General features: G+C 37.3%; 3 protein-coding genes and 1 long non-coding RNA gene across 4 annotated transcripts; 1 reads left to right on the top strand and 3 right to left on the bottom strand.

Moving 5' to 3' along the window:
* Window positions 1-609: 609 nt before the first annotated feature.
* LOC131774788 (T-complex protein 1 subunit epsilon) lies at window positions 610-7,972 on the bottom strand. The gene is made up of 10 exons (XM_059090871.2): window positions 7,742-7,972; window positions 7,588-7,648; window positions 6,524-6,688; window positions 5,888-6,086; window positions 5,342-5,534; window positions 4,354-4,623; window positions 3,169-3,354; window positions 2,683-2,820; window positions 1,701-1,881; window positions 610-1,005 (listed from the first exon to the last, which is right to left on the bottom strand). Exons 1-10 carry the CDS (start codon window positions 7,862-7,864, stop codon window positions 884-886), a joined length of 1,638 nt encoding a protein of 545 aa, XP_058946854.1. The 5' UTR covers window positions 7,865-7,972; the 3' UTR covers window positions 610-883.
* Window positions 7,973-8,790: 818 nt separating this feature from the next.
* LOC131774790 (spartin) lies at window positions 8,791-17,314 on the bottom strand. Its single transcript, XM_059090873.2, has 15 exons — window positions 17,141-17,314; window positions 16,410-16,480; window positions 15,685-15,778; window positions 14,545-14,738; window positions 14,263-14,358; window positions 12,946-13,364; window positions 12,616-12,645; window positions 12,405-12,482; window positions 12,014-12,113; window positions 11,740-11,843; window positions 11,375-11,465; window positions 10,747-10,837; window positions 10,170-10,233; window positions 9,778-9,809; window positions 8,791-9,225 (listed from the first exon to the last, which is right to left on the bottom strand). The coding sequence occupies exons 1-15, from the start codon at window positions 17,191-17,193 to the stop codon at window positions 9,132-9,134; spliced, it is 1,611 nt and encodes a 536-aa protein (XP_058946856.2). The 5' UTR covers window positions 17,194-17,314; the 3' UTR covers window positions 8,791-9,131.
* Window positions 17,315-17,425: 111 nt separating this feature from the next.
* LOC131774842 (uncharacterized) lies at window positions 17,426-22,106 on the top strand. Its single transcript, XR_009339426.2, has 2 exons — window positions 17,426-17,604; window positions 21,577-22,106. It is a non-coding gene; the product is annotated as an uncharacterized lncRNA (long non-coding RNA).
* On the bottom strand, window positions 18,238-26,193 carry LOC131774841 (transmembrane protein 198-like). Its single transcript, XM_059090922.2, has 5 exons — window positions 26,020-26,193; window positions 22,618-22,924; window positions 21,542-22,105; window positions 20,532-20,617; window positions 18,238-19,470 (listed from the first exon to the last, which is right to left on the bottom strand). The coding sequence occupies exons 2-5, from the start codon at window positions 22,922-22,924 to the stop codon at window positions 19,423-19,425; spliced, it is 1,005 nt and encodes a 334-aa protein (XP_058946905.2). The 5' UTR covers window positions 26,020-26,193; the 3' UTR covers window positions 18,238-19,422.
* Window positions 26,194-26,798: the final 605 nt, after the last annotated feature.

The raw sequence follows: 26,798 nt of genomic DNA, 5'->3' as shown, positions 1-26,798 counted from the left end.
TGTCCTCAATAATGAAATAGTTGTCTTCCCATAAAATGATAACATGTCTGCTGCTTTCTAGAACTTCCGCTTCTTTACTTAACACCTATGAATGACACAGAAGCTCACGCGGTTTTCTATGCCTTCCTTTCCATAGAGAAACTTTTTCCTTCTTTGAAAAAAAATCAGCATTAACTTTATCTTCTAAGAATAACGCGCACAGCCGAAGCCGTTAATTAATTAAGCGGGAACCTCGTGCGCTTTCAAAGACATCTTCATCAGGATCTACATGACAGTAGGAAACGCAATAGCCTGGTGACTAACGCGCCAGACTCCGGGGAGACGGTCTGAATTCGAGGACTGCTCAGCTCACTGTCCATTGATCTCGAGCAAAACACTTCAGTTTTCTCTAACTGAACCTCTCTCTAGCCTAGGTTTATTGAGGTAGCAGAATCTCATTCAAGAGGGAGGAGATACTCCTGTGACACCTGGATATGCTCCCGCGATAGGTAGCCGAGAGCTCGTTACGTTAATACCAAAAATAATAGCTCATTCGGCTGTTACAGTAACCTCATATTTCTGGTTAGTACCAACTATATATAAACTGCAATAACAACACCATTTGTGCGCTCTGTTTACAATTTTATTCACCAATGTGATACATTTCTCTCGATCTTCGTCGAATTAAGACTGTTCTTTGGTTCTTTCGCCGGCTCAAAAGACGATTTCTTGAACATTTAATTAACTAGAATGTTCAACACTATCTGTAAAGAAACTTCGCCTGACAACTTTTGTTCAAACATAGAGTCCATGAATAACTGGCGTAGGCAACACACCAGTGTGATTCTTGTACACCAATCGTATGTCACACTCAGATGTCATGCAGGCTAGCCAAGTCAGGGTGTCACGATTCACCTTGCGTCCTGATATCGTCGATTTTAAGGATCATCTTTACAAGTTGGGTGGCTAGACTTATTTGCTGTTTCTTTCCAATTAGCGTTTCAATGACGTGTTGTTCTTTCATATCTACGGAAAGAGTTTAAGACCGGGAATGTGTCAGCATAATTGTGAGTTAATTGCATTAGTCAAACCAGTCTAATTATCAATAGTATAGTTACTCAGGTAATTAAAGAAATGCGTGCGCTCTGATTGGTCGAGGATTGCCTCATATCTCGCTATAATCACCTTGCGCGAGGTGATTATAGCAGGGACACTAAATTTCAAAACAGCGTTAATCACTATAAAAGAACATTCAATTACGAAGAGAACATTGAGTTTGGCGAGACACTTCAAAAGAAAGATAGGAATTTTTAACTGATTGAATTTAATTAACTTGTTGAGACTCCTTGTTTATATTGATATGGGTAATCACCACAATTGTAACAAAGTATGCAAAATGCTTTCTTTATTTGTAGAATTTACAAAAGAATATGAGTCATGCACCTGAGCAATTATAATATTGAACATTGCTGAATAATCCCTCGACTTCGTGCCAGGGATGATTTAGCAATGTTTGCTTCACCTTCGGCGAATAATTGATAAATACACTTGCTTTTCTCTTCCTTTCTATAGATTTGGTTTGAAACAAAATTCGTTGTTGAGACAATCGCATGATTGTTATTACATGTATACGTAATTACTTTCCCTGCACAGACCCTTTACAGTAGGGGAGAGGAAAGGCCATTTTGCAACGACAGTGGCGAATCTAAAAAGCTACCTACCATTAATTCCGGCATCCATGCAGTCAACACCAAGTCTAGGATTGCCTTCAGCGACTTGTCTGGATTTAATACTGGCTACAGTTTGAATTGGGTTCAGGCCTGAATTCTCTGCCAGTGCAAGAGGTATGGCTTCTAAGGCATCGCTGAATGCTCTCATGGCATACTGCTCAAGCGTGGATATCTAAGGAAACAACAGTTTAACATTATTCCTTTGACCACTGGGAGTGCCCAGGATCTAATCGCTCTAGACAATACCACCCCCGAAGCAAACAAACTAAGGTCAGGAGAATAAAGGAAATGATCACCAAGTTCAGAAGCTCTTGATAATGTTCAATGAACTGGTCATTTTAACAGTTGTGTACTCAGTTGTCACACCTTTGATTTGGAGTGAAGGTGACCTTGTTGTGATAGAGAACAGTATCTAGATAGCATTCTAACAAAGTAATTTGCATTTGAAAAGCAGCAGCGTTTGCATCATAACAAGGTCATCCTTAGCCTCACTCCTGTTCAAAGGCTTGGCAACCAAGCACACAACTGTAAAATGGACTATTCTCCATGTCAGCACCATAGGAAATGTATGCAGAACAGTAAGGAGAGTGAGTGTGCTGATGTTTAATAAAGTGTTAAGGGTTAACAATTGTGCAATAAGCTTGACAGTACAATAGTTGTGTAACCACAGGGCAGGTGCCATAGCTGTGGTTCAAAGGCTACTGTTTGTCTTAATTGTGTTTTTATACCTAAAAATTGCACGAACTTGACCTATTTATCATAAAAGATAGAGCCGTTCTAGCTTCATGGATGCATTCAATTTGTCAGTAGACTACATCTGCAAATCATACAAAAAATAAGGGCTATGAGCAAAGCCTGATTCATCAATGATCCTTTAAAATTTTAGTAAAACTCCAACCTACAGCCATGATTTCACTCTGAAGTTTGCCACCTCATTCTAACCCATCTATTAAAGCTTCTTTAAGCCCCTTACTTTATCTGCCTCTTTGGTGACAGCTAAGGAGCATGCAAGCTCAGTTGCACCTCCACCATACACGACACGGTTATCTCGCACAAGATTCCTGACAACACACAATGCATCATGCATGCTTCTTTTAGCCTCAGCGATGATCTGTAAGAAGAAAACAAATTCAGTCCATTCCCATTAACTTGTTAGTGAGCATAACATGCACATTGTTTACTGTTATTTATTACACGTCAAACGAGCTGACAAAATAAAAAAATTGACTTCACAGTAACAAAGAGGGATACATTTACAAGTACAGGCTACATGATCTGTAAGAAGAAAACAAATTCAGTCCATTCCCATTAACTTGTTAGTGAGCATAACATGCACATTGTTTACTGTTATTTATTACACGTCAAACGAGCTGACAAAATAAAAAAATTGACTTCACAGTAACAAAGAGGGATACATTTACAAGTACAGGCATTCCAATAATATAAAACACTACTGTACCATTTTGTTTCCTCCACGGATGAAGATTGTAACAGCTCGTGAGTTGAGGCATTCTTCAATAACTAACATCCTATCTTTGGTTGTTCCAAAACTGAGCTCTTTCACCAGGCCAGCTTTGCCAAGTTTATCTGCTGTCAGTTCAGAAAATCTGGGAACTATTCTTCCACCAGTTGCAATTGCAATAAGCTGAGGAGAGAAATCAGAATAGTTTGTAGCAATCATTGTTGACCTACAAATATGTTTTCATGCTCTATCCACTGAGACACAAGTAAGCTAAGTCCTGGACATGATGCAAGTTAACCTTCAAGGAGGTGTAACTGAGGGAAAATCTAACTTGCAACTTGGAAGGAGATATTGAATATCGCAACAAAATGGTGAGGCTATGTGCATCAGATAAACAGGTGATGCATTGCCTTATTCTGCTGTACACCACCTGAAGAGTGTGTTAACCCTTTCACTCCTAAGAGTGACTGGTTTCTAATTTCCTCTTACAATATCACAGTAAACATAGAAGTCCTCAGAATTAAGGAAATTATCATCAACTTAGAAAGCTCTTGATTGTTAAACAAATTCTCATTGTCAGTACCACAAAAAATGTATCAAGAACAGTATGGAGAATATGTATACTGATTAAAGGGTGTAAAGGGTTCACAATTGCAAGGAAAGGCAAATGACGATGATCTATTCAATCAGATGTAATTTAAATGCAACAGTGAATTGTGGTGTTGTGATAAGTGATGGGTATCTATGACACAAGCTTTGTGTTCGTTTCCAACAGGCTAAGGCAGCAAGTTTGTGGCTTATGAATAACGTAGGTTAGTTTCTAAAGAAACTGTGGTGCTGTGTTGATGGGAGAGTATAACAAGGTAATTTGGTATTAATTTAACTGATTTAATAATGTAAATTGGCCAACAGTTAGAGTTTAAAAAGCTGACATCTCAAGTGTTAGCCCCTCATCAGCCCCTCATTAACCATTCATTCACTCTGATGAAGGGCTAACACTCATTTGATAATACCAAATTATCCTTTTAAGTTTGTGGCTTAGTTGGTCATAATATGCTCTGATATTTTGTCTGACTTCCCCTCCACTCCCTGTATGTGGACAGCCACATTGTTGGAAATTTCCAGCTCCCCACAGAAGCTTTAACTAGGATCAAGCAGCACTGCACAGAACAAAATAATTACCTCTATTTCAGGTCCTCCAACCCATCTGACAGCAGGCAGCTCATTTTGCAGTAAAAGATGGTTAGCTTCATCATCAAAACCCCACTGACATATGGCCAGGTTGGCACCTGTATCCTTTACTTGTTTAACCATTTCTTCAAATTTCTCCTTCTCATACTCCCGCAGTTTTTGATAATCTTCTACAGAAGTCACATCCAACTTATGCTTTGTTTTTGGCTTGGGTGGCTCAAACGGGCAGGTCAAAATAGCAAGTTTAGCATCTTTGATGACCTGTAAGACATAAGAGCAGTTCCAGAACTGCACAATTTCTTCTCCCAAGATCTAACTAGTAACTCTCCCCTCCAGCTGCTACATACTTGTAAATAAGTTAACCCTTTAACTCCCAAGATGTGATTGTTGATTCTCCCTTCGAGCTTTTATGCATTTCCTTGCAATTTGGTTAAGAAGAATTTGGTGTTACATCAAGAAAGCAACTTCTACCTGATCATTTTGAGTATTCTCATTACCTGTTTGAATATCAATAAGGGGATTATAAGTTCATCCAATAAGAAATTCTCCAAACTAACAACAGTGAGGATAATTACTAATGAGATCTCAGAGATCTTACAGGATTACACCCCTTGGTGCTGGGAAGCGTTTTGATATTGTAAAGAGAGTTTAAATGTCACTTCAAGGAGTAAAAAAGCACAGGGTGAGGGTCATTGGGTTAAGTGTAAATTCCAGTTGTAGTGGAAGAAATATAGCAATTTATCTGGAGATAACAACTTGTGATTGGAGTTATTCACTTGTTGCAATCAGTTCAATCTTTTCACTCATTCTGGAAAGTTTTCAAGCTTCCCCTACCACAGTAAAGCAAGTTCAGCTACAAAATGTTTACACACACAGTTCAGATTGACACAAAGTACCCAAGTGTTCTATTATATAGAGTATGTAACCGACTTTGATGAAGGAGATCATGTTTTTCTGGGTTTGTAGCAACACAATGTACCTTTGGCATTTGAGGATGGCTCATATCTTTGTCCACAACAACTCCTTTAACCAACATTGTGTCCTCCAGCTTTCCACCTTCCTTCCCTTCCATCTTAATTAATTCAAAGTCTACATCTTTTCTTTCCAAGTCTGCCACAGACAGAACAGCTTCCACTGCAATTTCTGCCATCTTCCTCTGACATCTGCTTACACTAAAAACAAACAAAGAAAAGAGCTATCATGATCAGACAGTCACGTAAACAGGCAGATCCTGAGCTCACCAAATTAATCACTTGGCCACCAAACAATTGCATCTCCCATACAGTTTATACAGACTACAGGGTGACCCTGCATGCATGTCACATATATCTAAAAATGTCTATAAACTACCGAGGGTTACATTTCTTACCCCTTGAAAATACTTACTAAATGCTAAGTCTGTTTATTATTATAGGAGAAAACAAATACTATTGTAGGCAGTTAAAAAATAAAATACATGTTCTGTGTCTACAATATTATTTTGCTTTGCTGCAAATGACCCTGACATATGCACTATCATGCTTACATTTTAGATCCCAATGTTGTCATGGCAGTCTGAATAAGAGATTCTGGATTGCTTTTGTCAATAGGAAAGCTGTCACAAATCTTGTCAAGATGTTCATTTGCTATTCTAGCAGCCAGCTCATAACCATCAGCAATCCTTATAGGGTGAATTCCCCAGTCCAACAGCTGTTCAGCTTGTTCAAGAAGAGCTCCAGCAAGAACTATCAAGACAGATGTAAAGCAAAATAACAAATCAACCACACTTTTCTGTGATTAAAACACTCTGACCATGGCGCTGAGGTAAAGCTGCACTTGAAAGCTTCCAAGCAAATTTTTCAGCATTTTGGACTCCTAAGAGTGACTTACACCTTTTTTCTCCTTACAATATCAGCCCCAATTCACACATTAAGGTCATGAGAATAAAGGATATGACACCTACAAAAACTCTGGATTGTTAAACAAATTCTCCTTGTCAGCACCTTAGGAAATACATAGAGAACAGTATGGAGAATATGCATAATGATATTAGGGTGAGGGGGTTAATTTTAATGAATGAACCTTCAAGTCCTGCCATTTGTGACAGTCCTATTGTTGTATTTCAGGCTAGACAAGATTAACAACAAATGAAGCCTTCACTTTGAAATTCTGGTATTCTTACCTACAACTCCCGTTGTTCCATCACCAATTTCATCATCCTGTGATTTTGACAAGTCAACCATCAGTTTAGCTATTTGATGTTCCACCTGCATCATGTCCAAAATGGTGGCACCATCATTGGTTACTGTAACATCTCCATCTGGGCTCACCATCATTTTGTCCATGCCTATGAAATCACATAACTCATTGAGAGAAATTATATGAGAAAAGTTGATATCGGTCTAAAAGATGCACAGTGTTTTAGGGCTTGTTGCCTCTTCAGCAACCATGGCTATGATTCAAGAGCACTTCAGCAGTGAAATATGGAAAGGGGTCTGACAGTAGGGTGGGGGAAGATATCTAACACTTTGTGTGCCCCACTATGTAAATTAGTGAGTCACCCTTCTGCCTGTGATACAATCCTTTGTAAATTTAAGTCAAGAAAAGTTGCTGTCATATAAACACAACACCCAGTTGCAAATAAGTTGTATACTGACTTGTTTACAGGGGTGTTGTTTTTGTGCTGCATTTTTACCAATATTTTGTAAAAATACCTTTAGAATCTAGCTGAGTGAGGAGGCCACCCAAAATATGCATTTCACAAGAATCAGCAGTGGGTAATTTAAAAAGCTAGGCTATCTTTTAAAAAAGTGTTCTTGTATTAAAGTAGTAGTAGTAAAGCTTGACTGATTGCAACTGCTTCATGCATCTGTGTGGTTTGATGCTCTCATAAAGCACAGGAGTGGTATTGCTGTGTTAAATCACTGTCTGGTGTTCGCGAGAAATGTAACAAGTTCGAAGATTGTCAAAGAAATGATTTTCAAAGCGCATACATCAGAACTACAAGGGTAAGTCAAGTACATATGTACTGTACACGAGTTTACTACTAGCGTGACTACCAGGCATTCATCGTAGAACACTGTTCAATTTACAGCTGAGTTAGGGGACTTCCCATTTCTCTAAAGAGACGATGGCGAAGAGGAGTTCGTCTGATTCTTTGACGGAGTTTGACAAAATGTAAAAATCAGCCCAGTCGAATCGAATGACAGCTGCAAGTGATGTTCGTGTAGCTTAAACGTTACATACCTTTCGGCCCCAGAGAAGTGCGTAGAATATTAGCTACAGCTTTTGCCGCCAAAATGTGAGACTAGAGATTAAAAAAAAGAAAAAAATCAATGGGATGAACGATGTGGAAATCAAATCAATTTCACGCATGCGGCTGTCATTATTCGAGAATCACCTTCTGTGCATCGAGCCCTGTCAACCTCGTTTGCCTATCTTGTTCTTTCAAAATTATAAATGGTCTGCCATATTCATCGAAGGTAATACCCTGTGGACGAGCTTGAAGAGGCATTGCAGCCATCTTTGAGAGTATAAAGAAGCAAGGATCCCTTACGGTTTTTACGATTAATTTGGATTTTCTTGGATAGTTCTCGCTCAAACACCAGAACACTTCGAGCACCGGTGTAAACCAAACCTCCTAAATGCCATATCGCTCACGGTCCATTACACACGTTCGTCACCAGGCTACGCTAAGAGGGACTGAGATAACGGAGTAGGAACGACTTTTTTTGAGATTGATTTTACACTTCTCTTCTAGTGTGACTTCAGATAATAATAAGAAAAAGGCCAGCAAAAAGCAACTTAGTGGAGGGGTTTTCTGATAGCTCTATTTCAAAAGGTCGCTTTGCATTTGTATCGAGAAGAATAGATCAGAAGCCTTCGTAAAAGAGCGACATCAGGTAAAACACCTAGGTCTAATGGAGAACGATTTTTGCCTCTGACAAAAAGCCATGATACGCTCCATTTCCACCATCTCTCTGGTCTCTTTAGTCCTTCCGAAGGGAAATACGGGCTCATTTCGCGAACAGCAACTACTAATCAAATGGTACAAAGCTTTTCAGGTGAAGAACGCTCCCTCTTGTCAAAAACTATCTATTTAAAAAAGTGTCTTCTTCTATAAATTAATATCTCCTCAAAAATGATGGAATTTCCGCATGTATGGTTCTGACGACTCAATGGCATATTACGAAAGGTTGTTTCACTCCCCTCCCCCCCCAGTAGACTACGTGGCGTCCCTCCTCTCAGCGAAAAAAAAGTTGATGTTGGCGCGCACCGCGTCTTACTCACAAAGTTCCGAGAGGTGCACTACATCAATTTCATTTCTCGCTAATTTTTTGACCCGCGCAACGGGCGGGCAGTGAAGGAGAGACTGCTTGAAGTCTCCTCTTAGAGAGTGAGGATTCATTCATTATTATCTGTAGTGAAACTTATTACCATGCCATGTAGTCACCAAAGAAATCCGCGTTTATTCAAATTAAACAAAATGTTACAAAATTGGCGGACGTTAGGGTTATAATTATTTTGCTATATACAAAAGATTTTATATTTTCTTTGTCAGTCTTTATCTGGTGCAAAAATACGTACACAGTATCTATAATGAAAACCAGCCTATCTCAGGTTTAAGGATTGAAAATTCAAACTGGATTTTTTTCATTCCCTTCATCAGTGTATATTGCTCTTCGGTATAATTTCTTTTTTCAATTTGACGGATATTCGTTTTTTTGACAAAATGCTAATTCAAAGGCAATTGTAATTTAATGATAATATCTATTTTTTTTCACTGTGTTCTATTCCTGTTTCTTTCCATCTGTGAGGTATTTCTTCTCAGCTTCTTTAACCATCTCTTTCCCGGTATCTTTGGCAGTTCTCTTGGCAATAGCCCTGAAAAATAATTACAGAGGGAATAATTAGTCCTTTTTCATCTGTTTGTCGCTTGTTCCAGTTGATCGTCCTCATTCAATGACATTCGTTTTCTTCGGAGGATTCAAGAAACACCACCAGCGCTCTTAACTCCACCATGGGTTGGCATTTAAACAAAGAAGAGCAACAACTACGAAAGAGTCAAGTCACGGGTCAGCGCCTCTTGTTTGGGAAGCCGCGTTCAATCTCGGGTTGATAAGGATAAAACAGCTGAGAACAGCCATGTAAAAAATTCATTTTAATCACACAAATACTAGATTACGTGCAGCTTCTCCTTTTGGGTAAATTCTGTCGCGCGAGTAAAAACAAATTCATTCGTGAAAAAAAAAAAATGATGTTCGCGCGCCGTGCGGAACTGTGAGCGTGAGACGCACGAAAAGTAGGCTTCCGTGCGCCTCGTTCCCGATTTCCGCACGGCGCTCCAAAATCAATTTGTTTTTCACTAATTTAATTGAACTAGCGCAGCGGATTAGCTGAAAAAGAAGGACTGTTCGTTGTCTAATAAATACTCACTTGATTCCCAAATTTTCCACATTCCAGCAAGTCTACGTGAGAAAACAGAAAAAAGCAAACAAGTGTAAGTAAATGAACGAAATACAAATATAAGGACATAATGATACAACGACTTCTCCTTCGTAGCTGTTCTTTGGGATGTCATGCAAAGCTCCTACAAACAAAATAAGAGCGTTGCGTGACACACCAGAGAACCGCTGGGATGGGGACTGTGATACACTGAACTATCTCAACTAGACTCAGTTTGTCATTTTTACTTAAATGACAAATGAGAGATCCTATCAAGTGGGAGAGGTAAACAGTTATGAAAAAAAAACTTAACATGAGTGAAAATAACCATCTTATATAGTTTACTTGGTAAAATTGCTGTTTAGGGCGTCGTTTAAGGTTACCTGTAAAGCAAACCCTGCAGCGCCCATAGCATTATTTGTAGCTTCACCAACTGCTCGACCATATCTGGAGATTTAATGGAAAAATATAAACGGGCGAAGAGACAAGTGAATACACGAACACACCTAATAATACACCAAGCAACAGACAAACAAATAAACAAAACAAATAAACATTAAAAACAACATTAAGAAACTACGTGAATATTAATTTTTTTTCAGGCCTTATTTTCACTACTGCTCAAGTAGTGTTCATTACTGCGAAGATCACTTTCATATTCACGTCTTTATCGGCAGTTCAAATATATAACTTTCATATATTCACAGTCGTTTATTTAGAAACTAGAGGCAAAGAGATAAAGCGAGACAGCGAACCAACCATCCAACCATCCAACCATCCAACCAATAAAATAACCAACAAAAAGTAAGATCAAATTCACGAACAAACGACGACGAACGCGCACGGGAAGGAGGATAACTAGGAAAAAAAAGAAAAAAAAGAAAACAAGGAGAAAAAGAACCAAACGGGAATAACATTAGGTGTTCTCAAACTTGATAGCCATAACATGCACCAGCTCACTTGTAATCTACTGTCTTGACAGTAGCATGCTGCAGATTTGTGTACAAAATTTTCCATGAAGTCTCAAGACCTTGGTACACCGTAGCAGCACCTTTGAGAATAAGAATCAAAACAAAATTTCAAAAAACAACTGACTCTGTTGGAAATTTTAAGTTATAAACATCAGATCGTTTACAATCAACCTGGTGTATCAAGCTGGTTTCCTTCTTTCTTTCTATTTATTTGTTTTCATTATTACCATTATTATATCTAAAAACTCCATGAAGGAACTCTTCCTTAAGTTGGAAAAGAAATTATTCGCACACTTAAAATAAATCCCCGGCCTTTCGCACAAAAAGTTCAGTTTAAAATGAGACATTTTTGTTCAACCGAATTTAACATAAAATCATACGTGTAAATCAATTGAGGCCAGGTATGCTATAATAATTTAGTTTTCCGAGCTTTCGCCGATCTACAGCATCATCAGAGAATGATTCTCTGATGATGCCGAAGATGCCGTTGATCAGCGAAAGCTCGGAAAACTAAATTATCGTAGCATATCTGGCCTCACTTGATTTACACGTCTGACGTTATAACACTATGCTACTCAAGGAAAACATCCAACGCTTGATGAATTGAGCATGTATACCTCTAGCGCCGCTTACTGCAACTTTAACGATTTCGTCCATTGTCGATGCACCATCAACATTATCCTTCTTTTTCAAAGAGTCTGGTAAAGCCTAACACGAAAAATATCAGATGTTCAACCGTGGTCAATTATACATTAAACGCAGAATATTCCCGTTCTCGCAAATGTTAGACGCTAAATTGCAAAGAGCCATTTTCAACACTCTCGAGACAAATTCAAATTCATTTGTTTCTCTTCGGTTTCTTAGCCCTTTGACCCCAACGAGTGACTAGCATCCTTATTCTCCTTACAACATCAACCCTGAATCACTCTTTAAGGTCACGAGAATAGAGAAAATGATCAACAATAAAAGAAATTTAACAAACCTTTTCTCCTTTATCCACAATAACTGGCGCAAGTCGTCGTCCGAGCTCGAGCGTCATGGCTGACACTGCGGAGACCACTGCACCGCTCACCTGACAGGCCATGCCTGAACAACAAAAACACATACATCACTATCTTGCCTGATTTTTAATTCGTTTTGCTGTCATGTGTATGGCCAAACCAAACGCATTCTTTCATCATAACGGGAAAGTCCAACTGTAAGATGATTGAGCCGTTGCAGAGCGGGAAGCTTAAAAGCTTAAAATGATGTCTTACCTGCAACAGTCTTCACCTGACGAATGTTCTCCTGCACACTTTCATCAACTTCCACTGGCTTCTCGTTTGGTTTGAGATTTTCTCTGAGTTTGGCAGAACCCTGACGTAATTGAAGATATAACTCAGTAAATTTGGCTGTTGATAACAGCTTTCATGAAATGTGATTCATGAATTTATAGTTGATATGATATTCAAAATCCGAGCTGGGCACCAGGAAAACAAAGGTAATGCTGAGCTACGACAATCTCCGGTGCAGCTGTTTTTTAATTAATAGTGCGTGACGTCTGACAACACCAAAGAACTTCTCCGAAGCAAAATGCAGCTGAGCCTGCTCTCTGGCCTTGTATACAGCGGCATGAGTAAAGAAATGTGATGAGACACACAGCACTACCTTGTGCATCAGATGACTTCCGACTTCAGCCCCTTTTGTCAATCCCCAAGCTACTAGCTCTGTGCCAATCTCGATTCCCTGAAATAACAAAAAAAAAAACCATGACATCTGAAGGAAACATGACCGCATTGATAATGCTCTCGTCGTTTAAACCAGATGATGCTAAAAGTTGATTAGTAGTGGAATATGCCTTAACAGAATTTCGTCTTACCTTAGAAACCTTCCTTCCCCATGACTTGTCCTGAAAAAGCAAATAACACACACACACACACAAAAAAAGAAAATACGTTAAGCCTCAAGTGTACAGCATCACATAAGGGACCTTAAGCAAGCCGCAACGACAATGGCGACGATGCCATAGCAAAATGGAAGATCTGATGGGTGGAATAACAGCTCAGTACATGCATGTTGAAACCTTGTACATTTCTAAGCCGTCCTCTGCAAAACAACAATGTGAAATCACCACAACTAGCGTGGTATGAGAACGGAAAATCCTACAGCAAATTATTTGTGAACAGAGTTAGTAATGCATAGTAAACACCTGTGAATCAGCTGGTACAACCTCAGTGCTCGGTCTTACTGCCACAGCAACATCCTCATCCATAGCTTCTGCCTCGGCAGCCGGCACTGAAGAGGCACCTTCATCCGTTCTTTGTTGCTCGACCTGGCTTCCCTCTTCAGAATACTTTGGCGGAGTGTAGTGATGGAAATCTGCGTAACACTTCAAAATCCTCTCAAACCTCTTTAGTTCCATAGAGGAAATATTAGGGTTCAGAATCAAACCCACTGACGCAAATGCCCGCTGGGGACGAGGCTGCGAGGATTGGGGAGAAGAAGGGTCGATATTGATGTCGGGAAACATATACGTGTGAGGTTCCGTGTTCAGAACAGGAGATCTACCAGGAATCATGGGAAACATCCAGGCTCCGCAATGAAGGAATGCGGGAGCATCCTTTGATTCTGCAATAACGATATAAACGAGAAAGAATAGTGCAAGTCATTATAAGCTATAAAATTTACCGGAAAAATTCAATGAAGGGGGTAAGTTTCTAAAGAAACTGTGATGCTGCGTCGGTGGGAGAGTACAACAGGGTAATTTGGTATTATCAACTTTAAGTTGATAACTTAAATTTGCCACCCAAAAAAGTTTAAAAGCTGGCGTTTCGAGCGTTAGACCTTCGTCAGAGCAAATTGCGAAGGGCTAACCCTCGAAACGTCAGCTTACAAACTCTTAACGGTGGCCAATTTACATTATCAACTCAGTTGATAACACAAACTTACCAGGTAAATTTCTAGTATCTGATGAATGCAAAGAAGGTAATTATACATCACAAATGGTATCGACAGTGAGGCAGTGAAAGGATTTAAAGCATGCACCATAAACAAAAAAATTTAAGTCAACAAATGTCTTATGAGGTGAAATGAAACTTGGGCAAAGATAAAATTCAGGCAATGGAAGCCATTTGTATCTCCAGATTGTTGGGGAAGTGGGGGTGGAGAGGTTGGTTCTTAAGCCATGCTTCAAGACAGTTCTGTTTTCTTCATGAACTGTTTATTTACTGTAGAACCTCTGCTTGTTGGATATCATGGAGTTCACTTCTAGGTTAAATTAACTTGACCTGGCTACTATGATAAGGATGCCTCAGCCATTAAAATTTTAACAAAACCCTGGAGGACCACAGGATCACTCCTTGTGAGATTTCCATCCATTAACCTGTTCTGAAAAAGGACATGACTGTGATAAGTGTGAAACTACATTGCTGAAGTATGTAGCGTTATATCTCTGCTCAGTGACACTGAAAGCATTTGTCATACTATGATGACATGTATTATGCATTACGTTTAAACTTAGATTTACCTGGTTTATGATTGACAAACTGAAAGGCACGTAGAGTTTGAGGTTGAGAGAGTGTTGTGACTCCTCCTTGTTCACTGACGAAAAACATTTTAACACCTGTGTTGAAAAGAAAAATTTTCAGTGGATGAGACACATCTGATCACTTTTACACTAAACAATTGAATCTAGATTGAGATCAATTTCTGCCTTTTTCTCTCAAGTCTGCACAGTCATGACAGTTAAAAAATCATCTTGGAAAGCACTTTCAATTTACAGTGTCACATACTACTAACATGTACTTACTGTCTTCCAGAACCAATAATTCCTTGACATCTTCCCATGGATTTCCATCATCATGTGATAATATCTCAAGTTGGTCTTCAGTTGTAAGATGTCCATTTTGATTTACAGTATCCACCACATCTTCACCGGGGGCCGATGGTGCATTAATGCTGGCAGATAGTGTATCTATTCTCTCTTTTACTTGGTCTTTGGCCCTGAAAAAATATAAAATAAATGCTTTTGGTATAGGTAATGCAAAGATTTTCTGTGGAATCTAGTATAAGTAAGTAAGCACAAGTCAATTTTCGAGACTGATAGAAAAAACATGGCAGAAACTTTTCAAAACCAAGCATTTGCAATCATTTGCTAACTGGCACGTTTTATTTTCAATTGTTCAACATTCTGCACTGTGTAGGATTAGTTGATGTGCTCCCAGCGAAAGAACATGTTGAAATGTTTGCGTGCTTACTGTGATAAAGGTCAGTCTCTCTTATATTGGCATTATTGACTAAACATGAGGTCAACATGGCTGAATATTTGCCAAGTTCTATCAAGGACAAAGTCAAGGTCCATAAAATTGCAAAAAAAGGAACAAGGCTAATTTCAAGCCATCTTGACTGGACAAGATTGGTCAATGAGGGATTTATTAATGACTGTGAATATATGAAAATCATATATATGAACTGCAGACAAAGACATAAATATGAAAGCAATCTTCACAGTAATGAACACTACTTGAGCAGTAGTGAAAATAAGGCCTGAAAAAAAAAATCAGCCCTGTATGGGATTTGAACCCATAAACCCATGAACAACTGAGCTATCAAGCCAATTGGGAGCTGGTCACTATGTTGGTCCCAAATAAACCTGTGAAGTGATGAATAAATGACAGTGAATATGTGAAAATCATATGTGTGAACTGCCAATGAAAATTCATTATTTGGAACCAACATAGTGACCAACATATTCACTTCAAAAAGAATCAAGAATGAACTGTTTATTTCAAGAGCTGAAAAAGAAAGCCAATTGTGTATGTAGCACAATAAAGCTAAAGGAGTCATTTAATATCATTACATGTTTTCTTTGTTTTTACTGTCTTCTATCCAATAAAGCTACGAGAGCTGTAAATTTTTTCTTTGAATTTACTTTAATTAAAGAACTTACGACTTCATCTTCTTCTTTAGTTCTTTTGTCCTTTCCCTTCCTGGTTCTGAACTACTACAATGGACACTTAAACCCACAGTAAGACTCCGCAGTCCTGAAATAAAAGACATGCAAGTCATGTGTTCCATTTACTGGATAGATGAGCTCACAATTCTTCGTTGTTGTCATTCTTAGTGTGCATCAATGTTGAGTTGGTTCTACTGCAACACTTTGCGACACCCTAATTCCATGACCTCATTGACATGAAGGACAACACCGTGACATTTGATTGGTGCAAACATCCCTCAATGCTTTAATGTGATTGGTGTGAGATATATATCCTATTGCGGCCATCTGATTGGTGCGTGAAAAATACCCCACTGCATAGATCTGATTGGTGCAAGATACATAACCAAATGCAGTGATCTGATTGTAACATACCACTCCATACCTTAATATAGGGTTTTATTTTTTAATAAAACAAAAACTCAATCTATCTATACTATCAAGCAAATACAGTACAGAACAAGAACAAACCACTATGGTTAGAGTGATAGGCATGAGTTGCTTGGGTTTACAGGACAGCAAGGTTATAATCATCCCTCCTCTTACTCCTCTTCTCAGGTTCATTGTCTATAGAATCGTTAAGTACATGTACTTCCCAAAAACAAAACCTTAAATAATGACACAAAAAAACCTGAAATTGTGTCAAACATGTTTGCCACAATGAAACATGCAGTGCTTACCTTTATGATAATACTGGAGAGCTTTCTGCTTGTTTCCTTGTTCATCAAATTTGAGCCCCTCATTGATGTAACTATTTTCACAAAAGATTCATAAGTGATAAATATGTAAGTGTTGAGTTTTCTGAAGCTAAATCCCACAAGATACAAGAGATAAGCCTTTGCTATCTGAATGAACCCAACTCGCTCACTACCTAGATTTTATTTTTATATATATTTTCCATGTTTGCTTTGAAATGATTCTTTTCTAATGTATTTTGTGTAAACTGAGCTGAGTTAAAGGAGTCTGAAGTCTGAAGTCCGAAAAATGATGTGGGTAAATGAAACGCACTGGTGGATCTTAAAATCGATACATTCAGGAATAAAATTTGATAATTATTAAGATATCTAAATATTGGACATTTTTTTCGTAAATGATAAAAAAACAACAAAAAAACTTGTCACCTGTTTGTAGGTTAGATGAACATATATCTTTCTGGGAATATTAATACATGCTCTAAGTAATTATACCAGCGTTCATAAATATTTGCTTAACTTGATGTGTCCATTCATATCTTCGACCTGCAGTGGTTGAAGAAAGCTTCATGACAACACTTGACACAAATTTTTTCAACCTAATCAACTAAACGTCGCCGATAAATCAGTTTCCTTGTTTCGACAACGGTGATTCAAGCTATGTAATTTTGGAGTATGTCAAAATACGTCTGAAGCATTTACAGCCTTAAGGATCTTACCGAAAAGCCTCATCGTGATAGGATTTCACTTTAGCAGCTCCCTCTACCTCCATTTTCTCTCCGTCTCTTATAAAAGCACCACTGATCTTTGTTGCAGAAGTCAGCGACACTGTATTCCCAAGATTACGAACACTGCTATAATTAGAATCTGAATTCACCTGACCGCCATGTTGATATAAATGTTTTAGTTACATGTTATATGAGGTACTATCCCAACTCAGAGTAATCCGCTTATCCGTATCCCAGCCATTAATATTGCCACTTCTCTGGGATCATCTCCCATTCCCATCTCCTTCCTCTTCCCATCCGCAAAATTACGCATTCTTAAAACGACCCAACAAAGTTTTATGATGAGCAGTTGACATCCTTTACGTACATGCAGAGAAGCGAAAATATTATCAAAGTTGCAAGTTCCTGCAACTTCATATCCCTCTGGTCCGCGCAAGATGACTGTCATCCGACCTGTAAGTGTTCTAATTCCAGAGACCTCAATTCTATTTTCCCAGAGCAAAAAAATAGCCAATCCTAATTTCCGTTTTTACCCTTGAAGATCCCTCCTTAAACGTCAATATATTACAGTAACATCTTGCCTCCTTGTGGCTATGCTCGCCTTTGGGAAAATGACAGAGAATATTTTGCAAAAAAACAGCTAGGCGATCAAATATAAAATAACCATATTTGTCAGAGTCTCACAGATCAAAGATTTGCCTCAGCCTTCACCTTGCACCAATAATTTGTCTGCTATTCCCACACATAATTCATGCAAATAGCATCCAATAATTATTCTACGTTGTTGGATGACTATATATTTGTTGGAAGGTAATTATTCACGATTTTTATGTATTGTGCGAAGTCAACAGCCCAAATATTAACCCTTCAACTGCTAAGATCTTAATGGTAATTCTCCCTTCTGTCTGCCGTGTATTTCTCGTCAGTCTAGATTTGAGGATTTGGTATTAGATCAACTTAATACCCAAATTGATGTTTCTCTTTATTCCCATTACTTGTCTGCTCGATATTGTATTGATTGTAAGGAGAAATTCTGTCTTGGTCACAGATGGGAGTTAAAGGGTTAAAAAACACAACACCACAGACTCTTTGATGGAATGTATCTACAGTTTAATGAATCTAACTCTATACATAATGCTACGAAAAAATATATCAATAGCCACACTCCTTGTACATACTCACTCATAGTTAGCTGTTCCTTTGTTTGTTTGTTGAACAAATAAATTACATAAAATTCATTCCTGGCTGCAATAAAACTAAAAAATTCCTTCATGAATGTCAACCATCTCAGATAAAAGTTATAGAGGTTGAAAATCAAAAGAAACCTGTCTACCAAGGTTGACAAAATAATATAATGTTTAAAGATTTCGTTATAGGAAAAAAACTTGTAAGATTCAAACATACATCCTTTTCAAACAACCTTGTCTCATAGTTTCAGATTTAACTTTAGACTGTAAACAAAATTTGAAGCTGTACATGAACTGTTAGAAGTATCCTATTTTTTTCATGTCTATCAGCATCAAAATTTCCTCATCATCTCTATATGATCACACATTTACATTTATCAATCATAAAATTACTTTGGAACCCCCTGGCACCTTTTTCATGATAATGCACATGCTTCATCCTGCAAACTATGGATTTCTTATGTGCCAATCAATTTGAAACTTTAACATTTTGAGTTACAATGCCATAATGCCAGAGCGCTGCTGGAGAGAGGGGGGGGAGGGGTTTTTGAAGCTTTAAGTTGATTGACGCATCATGTTAACATATTGTAGAATGAACATGGTCATTTCTAAATTACATAATAGGAAGGTCGTAGGTTTAGCTCTTATAGGGGGCACTCAGAGCTTTTTTTCCTGAGAATGCCTGTGTCATTCACTGAATTATATCATCTTTTACTTATGTTCACATAGATTATGGTGACTAATCCACAGCTTTATAGTGAACGGAGGAAATGCAAAACAATTCTTAAATTGCTCCAAGACAAGGGGCTTGATGAAATGTTGATGAGCTGTCGGTTAAGTCTCATAATCGTAGTCACCTATGCATGTACAAAAAAAGTTATGGTTGAAAAGACTTTAAGGCTTTGAAAGACTCAGTCTACAGGTTATTTAAGGTAATACCAAAATCATTGAACCTAAAACTAAAAATGCATGATCAGCAGAGAGACTTTCCAGATTCAGCACAGAGAACTCAATGGTCAACTTGGAGGACTGCAAATTTCTTGTCTTAGTTCAGCTGCACAAGTGAGTTTTTGGGAAGTTAAAATATTATACTTCAGTGGGACGTCTTTCATCTTCATCTTTTGTATAATAGGACTGCAACAAAAAAAGGAGAACAAATTTTATTGATGCATCTCATAGTAATGTTGAGAAAACTTCTGTTTGCTATAATTCAGTCATTTTTTATCCTTGGATCAATTAACATATTTTCCAACAAAAAAATTTGGGTTAAGTTGGTAAAATATTTGAAGTAAGGAAAGAACAAATTTATCTACAAAATTTACAGCTTGGATATAACACAATTGTATGAACATGTATGGTCAGCATCTCTGAAAAAAGGTAGAGAGCTTCTAAACCCGCAATTTTTCTACAACCTAACAAGCTATGTGTTTCATAGTTGTCGAAGCTGTGCTCTTACAAGAATTAGTGGGTGCCTTAAGGCACTATCTTAAGTTCATATTTTCTTGTAAAAGACAGTGCACCTGTTGTATAATTCTTTAGTTAATTTCCTGCAGTAGTGGTCAAGCAGGAATTTTCAATCATTTTCAATCATTACAAAAGAAGTCAAAGCACTGTTTGTGTGGTTGTTATTCTCACACCCCCATCCAATTAGCTGTAAACCCCTCAATTTATTTTTGAATATTATTTTGTTGATTTCATGATAAATTTAACTATCAAATTGCGATTGTGAAAAAGCAAATTAAGACTGAAGATAGCAACATGAAAGCCCATGAGACACTACAAGGCTTTTACATAATAGGCTACCTCTAGAGAATATCAAAATTGCAGTTTGAAGATAGAATTGTGGTGAATCAACAGCAGAGTTGAAATTGAGTGGAGCTAAAACATTATTTTAACTGTCTGTTGTGATTACACATGTCTTAACCCTTCAACTCCCAAGATCTGATTGTTAATTCTCCCCTGTAGCTGCTACACATTTCCTTGTAAATTAGTTATGAGAAATTGGTGCTAGATCAAGATAGCAGCTTCTACCTGATAAGTTTGAATATTCTCATTACCTGTTTGCTGAAGAATGTATGGATATTGTAGGGAGAAGTTTTATGTTAATCACTTCTGGGAGTTAAAGGGTTAAGCAATGTTATAAGAATATCTAATGTATAACTGGTATTTCAAAGAGATAACTATTGTTCACTAACCTTAGCAACAACATCGCCATTCATGTTGAGGCTGCGGTATCTCTTCATGGCTTTATCTTCACCTTGGAGAGAGACAGAGTCTGATCCTACAAAATGAATAACAAAAACTTCTTATTAAAAAATCAAAAAATTTTGACAAAGATATTTCTATTGATACATTGAAAGGAAAAAGACATGTCAATTAGTTCAAGTCAACAGATCACAAGCTGATGAATAATGATAGTAGATATATGAAAATCATATATGTGCACTGCGGCGAAGAAACGAATATAAGAGATCCTTGCAGCTATGAACACTACTGAACTAGTAGTTGAAATAAGACCTGAAAAAAAATTTCAGGCAAATATGGAATTTGAACCCATGACCTCTGTGATACCAGTGCAGTGCTCTACCAACTGAGCTTTTGAGCCAACTGGGAACTGGTCATTATGTTAGATCCAAATAAACCATCCAAGTGATGAATAATGATTGTGGATATATGAAAATCATATATGTGCACTGCGGTGAAGAAACGAATATAAGAGATCCTCACAGCTATGAACACTACTGAACAAGTAGTTGAAATAAGACCTGAAAAAAATTCAGGCCCCTACGGGATTTGAACCCATGACTTCTGCGATACCAGTGCAGCACTCTACCAACTGAGCTAACAAGCCAACTGGGAGCTGGCTATCACAAGCTATTATTGCCTAAGTGTAACCTCCCGTAAATCATGTGCTCAAGGTATTCCTGAACACATCTCTTGGCTCATTCTTGGTTTAGAAGACACAGCACATGTCACAATAAAACACCAGCTTGTAAAATTATTGTTCTCTCAATTGGTATTTTTGTCCTCTATTGTTTTACGTCAACTGTGTCTTCAATACCGACTAAGAGCCCAACTTTTGAGCCACTTTTGATTAATTTGCCTTCCAAATGCATGTGATCACGGGTAACTGAGGGATTTTTGCTAAACAAATCCTTATTTGTTTCCATCAAAAAGTAATTTCTTGTAATGACTTTAAACTCACTTTTCTTGTGACTGAAACTTCTTCCTGTTTTACAGAACTGCACCACATTTCCAAGGATGAACATGACAGGCCATATTGCTAGGATGATCCATGTCACCCAACACTCCACCTGGACATCACCTGCCATGATGTGGTGTCGGGTGTAATTGAGAAGCACAAACTCTTCAGTGAAATAGTCCACACCACCTGTTATCAGTGCAGCACCAATGAGAGACGTTGCCACAATGAAGAATCCTTTCTGCCATCTTAATGTCAATAAACTGAAGATCAAACTTAAGCCAAGGAGAACCCCAAATGGTATCCACACAAGAGTCACATGGTAAAATGTTGAGATGACAAAAAATATGGCTACACCAATGAAAAATCCAAGACCTAATCCTGCCAGGAATAGACCACAGTATGAGCAGAACATTGTCAAAAGACCACAGAATACTCCAACAGCTGCACTGACGGCAACAATACCCCACATAGGCAGGTCAGCATGGTTTATAGAGATGACGTAAGTGACAAAGGTGGCATGTAGGAATCCCAAGAGGAAAAGGCTGCACTTGAAGAATCTGTAACCTGCGATAGAAGAAAATGCGAAATTACAAATAGTCCAACTGACCTTAAATAATATTTTATCATGTAATGTAAGTTCACTGTATTTTGTTTAACTGAAATGCTGGGTAGGGTAAACTCCCTCTTTCTTACTCACCAATTTTCTCAGTGATTATATAAAATACTATTTATATTACATTCTTTAACCTTTAACTCCCAAATATGATTGTTTATTCTCCAAGTCACATTTTTGTTGATAGTTCCTCTGTATAGCTTAGATTTTCATAGTTAAATTTCTTGCATCATTTTTCCTCTGCATATTCCTCATTAAGTGGAACATTGGAAATATGCGATTGTTATCATCTTTATCCATCTCAAAATTTTCTATATCCGGACTTCCATGATGGTGAAAATCATTCCATTAAATGCAAAACTTTAGTACAATTATCTTTGTACCTAAAATCATTCATCAACTGTAGATCATTATTCCTATCATTACAATACTAACATAATATAAGGTTTGAAGAATATCTCACCAAATAAAATCAGATAAAATCCACAGAGGACAGCAATACAGCAAGTGACAGTGTAAGGTATGTTGAGTTGGTTATTCAGGACAAACACATCAAAGTCATAGCATTTTCCCTTCTTTATCCCTGGAGTAGTATCAGTAGCATTGACTGGCAGATCTGTAGAGACCTGTGTTATCGGCATAACCGTGGTGCTAAGGTTGGTTTGTAAGCTACTGTTTCCTACACCTTGGCTTACTGTGCTGTTTATTCCTCTTACACCAGACACTGCTGCCATAAGAAACAGCAGCACTGCATATGTTGCAGGACTCATCTGTAAAATTGAGAATATGATGTAAACTTTAAGCATCTTTCTTAGTATCTTCTTATGACCTTTGAGTTAAATGATTATGAAAATGATGATAATGATAATAATAATAATGTTTACTTTATAATTAAGGATTCCTACTACACTCCAAATGCAAATATTGATTTCATAGTCAATTTAAAAATATTTACACATTCTGGAATGACATCTATTTCCTTTCCAAACCAAATCTATGCATTACATACTGCAATTTAAATTTTCAGAGGATCTATCTGATGAAACACTTTCAAACAAAAGCTATCTTCGGAGTTGAATTGTAATATCTTTATTTGCAGAAATATCAAGCTATCATTGGCAAGTGGTGTTTGAAATTTCTCTTCTTCAATAACTGCAGCCCCTTGTCAAAAGGTTATAAAAGTTGCAAGCCACTGTACTGCTTAAGTGACAACAAAGTTTAGAAGCATGATGCCAGTTAAACACTTTAACAAACTCATATGAATTACAAACTGCACATTGAACAAGTATTCTATGATTCACTGCCTTTTCATTGTGTAAAAAATATATTAATTACGCATAAAAACACCTTCCATAAATACTGTGATGAAAAGAAAAAATTTTGAGGTTGCTAAAGATAAAAATGTAACTTACATTTACTGAGAAAATCTATTATTATTCCATGGAGGATTTTTTGCCAAGAATACAAAATACAGCTTTTCTGATGCCAATAGGGACTCCGTAAAAACAAGACAACTCGAGAGATGGCAGGATTCATATTTAATTAACAACACTCTTCTTCTCAGACATGCCGTCTACTTCAAAACAGATTGCTATCTAAAAGGCTCTTTAATAATCATAAGTATAAGCTTGATAGGCCATGCATGTAAAAACATGGCCTCTCTATAATAAAGTACTACTCTTACTATCCTTTGCTTAATTAATTAAATTTTAGTTCTCCCAAAGCAATACATTTGTGTTCTTTATCATACCACTTGACTAGAAATGAATCTGACTGGCTCACTGGCCCACTAATTTTCACCTCAAAAATTAATTTAAAACTCAATAATGTTTAATGACACTGATATCCCCCTCATATCACTGAATCTGTTATTTCAGTCCTCGTCAAAACATTACAGAACAGAGAAAAAAATGTCTGAATATAGATAATTATCTGAAGACTTGTATTTAGTAATGTAAATTTATGTCTTAAAATAATAATCTTGTTCACCTTTTACCATCACCTTCGGAATGTGTGATATTTTTTAAAAAATATGGCTTTCCTGTTGTGTTCAAGAATAACTTCTATAGATCATTCAACAATCATATAGGCTACCAAACTTAAAATTCCATTTGAAGATAACTTTCTATAATTTAATGCAATGAAAACTTATGAAACCTTCAACTTTACTAACAGGTACTTATTTTTTATAAATGTCATTTAGTTTATTCAAAAAAAATTTTAATATTCTTGCATATCAAGCATAATAAGTATGCATGTAATTATAAGCTTCTGTATCTGTTTGATCTTACATTTCAAATCATTTTCATTAAATCATCATGCCTAGGCGAGTCTCAACTACCTTACTCAATTTTCATCAGCATTCTCAGGTGTTTAAATATTGCCTGCATTACTAGGGACATGCTATGCTACAGTATGACAGGCAAAAGGAAATAGAATCCAAAATAGCAAATTGTTCTCTACATCAGGATAGAAAGTTCAAATAACCTGTTTTTATCAGACAAGGAGTGGAATGGATATTTCTAGAACTTAAGTATGTGCTTCCAATTAATTTTAATCTTAGCAGACAAAATAAAGCTGCAAAATATAAGTAACAATTTATTTCGCGGGAACGTCATCTAGGGCCACTAAATAAAAGGTTTGCTGAATAATTGTATTTAACAAATAATTTTAGACAATGGTGAGAAAGCTTCTGACCAAAAAAAGTTGCTCATTTTTTAAAATTTTATCTCCACGTTATTCAAGAAAATTCTAGCATGGTAGATTTTAAGTACAAACATATGTATTATGAAATATAAAAACAAACAGTAACATCAGAAAATATGCCGCCCAAATATTGGAGATGAAAAAAAAATAACGAGTCACAATAATAAGGCGATTAATTCCGAACGCAAACGAAGAAAATTCTACGACTGAAGTATCAATCAGCGGAAATCGCAAGAAATAACTTTCCTCTGAACAAACAACTAAAATGGTTTTCCGCAAAAAAACAAGCTGGATTTTCTTGGCTTCTTGCCGAACGAGAAATGTTTCAGCGAGACCGCCATGGAAAATAAACCATCAAACTTCTAGGTGCAAACATTTGATCGATTCAATTGAAAGAAAGAAACTCAGCGTGGCGACAATAAACGGAGAAGCATGTTTCATGCCATTGCCAGCCAATATCACAACCACTAAAAGGGCAACAAATGCACTTTACAACATAAACAACCTCTCTGCGATTCAGCGATCGGTCTCACTTAGTATTAAACGCGACGGGTCGCCATGAATATCCCTCAGATTTGAGAAAAGTAATGTAATTACAACTCAGGCAACATTTCGGCTGTCCCTGAACAACGTGAGCGCGGAATATCTAATCATATTCAGAGTTTGAACGATTCAGTGTAAACTATCTCCACGCGCCGACAGGAAGCACGTAATATATTCATCGGTATGGGTTTCCACACATTAAGAGAAGTTTAAGTTCTTATCTTCGTTAATAGCATTTTCTCTATCATCAAAATGAACAGAATTGAAGAAAACCATTTCAATAATTATTCATATCACGTTGTCTACGAATCCGCACAAAGAAACCTCAAGCCGATGGAAGAAGGTTCGCACCACCCTGACGTTAGAACTGAACTTGGCGACATTAGCTTATAGACGAAACGCTATTAATCCACTCATTAGCACGAGCTTGCAACAAATTCTTCACACATTTCCAGCAGACAAGAGGACTGTCATTGCATTACTTGTACCATTGAAATTTGAACGCTAGCTTGCAAAATAACACGTCGCGGGCGCTTGGAGATGAAAGAAATTAAGCAATGCGAACGTTATCAGTCCACCACAAACGATCCTAGAATCGATATATACAACTTCTTACCTTCGAAGGGACATGAAACGTATGGCAGGAAACTCTTCGTGATTTACAAACAGCGCTGTACGAAATTTAACGAGTCGACGATGCCACGGATTTCACCCACACCGAACAACAACCGTTTACTCTTTTAAACTGAGAGCAATTTTTGTCAGTACTCAGATGATCTTTTGACTTGTCTGAGGGCAGGAGAAACTTTTGTTTGATCAGCACTTGTTGCACCAGCTCATTACGAAAGCAGAAATTACCGTTCATCAAAAGAAATACATGTATTCAAAATCTAGACTAAATGAAAATTTAAACTTAAAATCCGTATTGGTAGTTTCTAAAGTTTCAAAGGAATAATTTACACGATGTAACGGAATAATCTCGTATTGATCAAGCTTAAAAATTCTCCGCACCCTGGCAAGCTTTTCACACTCCCTCTGAAAAGAGGACAAATTTTAATTCTTCCGCAATCATGAACATCTCTAATCCGACCAACGGTCAAGTATAACAGCTAAATTTGGAGTTTTATCGATGAAATCGCCCTTTTTACACTAATATAGAATTTGAAATTAACCGTTGTGAAGCGATCTGCATCATAAGCAGTAACTTTTTAATTGTTCGACTTTCATTATTTGGCTTGCAGCCTTAAATTTCCATATCAAAGGCTTTAATGTATTATGCCATTAGCCGCACAATAAGGCAACGGGCGTTAAATAACGGATTGAAGTTCAAAGTCCCGAAGTGAGATCTCATTTGTCCGTCTTTTTTTTTTCTTTAACACAAAACAACCAAAACAA

Source organism: Pocillopora verrucosa, chromosome 10, assembly GCF_036669915.1.
Source record: "Pocillopora verrucosa isolate sample1 chromosome 10, ASM3666991v2, whole genome shotgun sequence".
Classification (NCBI taxonomy): Eukaryota; Metazoa; Cnidaria; class Anthozoa; order Scleractinia; family Pocilloporidae; genus Pocillopora; species Pocillopora verrucosa.
This window is presented reverse-complemented; position numbering and strand designations above follow the sequence as displayed.

Coding starts and splice junctions, on each gene's coding strand:
- LOC131774790 (XM_059090873.2), bottom strand. CDS start 17,193: ATGGAGGTAGAGGGAGCTGCTAAAGTGAAATCCTATCACGATGAGGCT. Junction 14,359..14,544: donor ATTATTGGTTCTGGAAGACA/GTAAGTACATGT, acceptor TTTTCAACACAG/GTGTTAAAATGTTTTTCGTC. Junction 9,226..9,777: donor GTGGAAAATTTGGGAATCAA/GTGAGTATTTAT, acceptor ATTATTTTTCAG/GGCTATTGCCAAGAGAACTG.
- LOC131774788 (XM_059090871.2), bottom strand. CDS start 7,864: ATGGCTGCAATGCCTCTTCAAGCTCGTCCACAGGGTATTACCTTCGAT. Junction 5,535..5,887: donor ACAACATTGGGATCTAAAAT/GTAAGCATGATA, acceptor GTTTGTTTTTAG/TGTAAGCAGATGTCAGAGGA. Junction 2,821..3,168: donor TCCGTGGAGGAAACAAAATG/GTACAGTAGTGT, acceptor TTCTTCTTACAG/ATCATCGCTGAGGCTAAAAG.
- LOC131774841 (XM_059090922.2), bottom strand. CDS start 22,924: ATGAGTCCTGCAACATATGCAGTGCTGCTGTTTCTTATGGCAGCAGTG. Junction 20,618..21,541: donor AAGTTTCAGTCACAAGAAAA/GTGAGTTTAAAG, acceptor TTCATTTTGTAG/GATCAGACTCTGTCTCTCTC. Junction 19,471..20,531: donor ATGGCGATGTTGTTGCTAAG/GTTAGTGAACAA, acceptor TTTTTGTTGCAG/TCCTATTATACAAAAGATGA.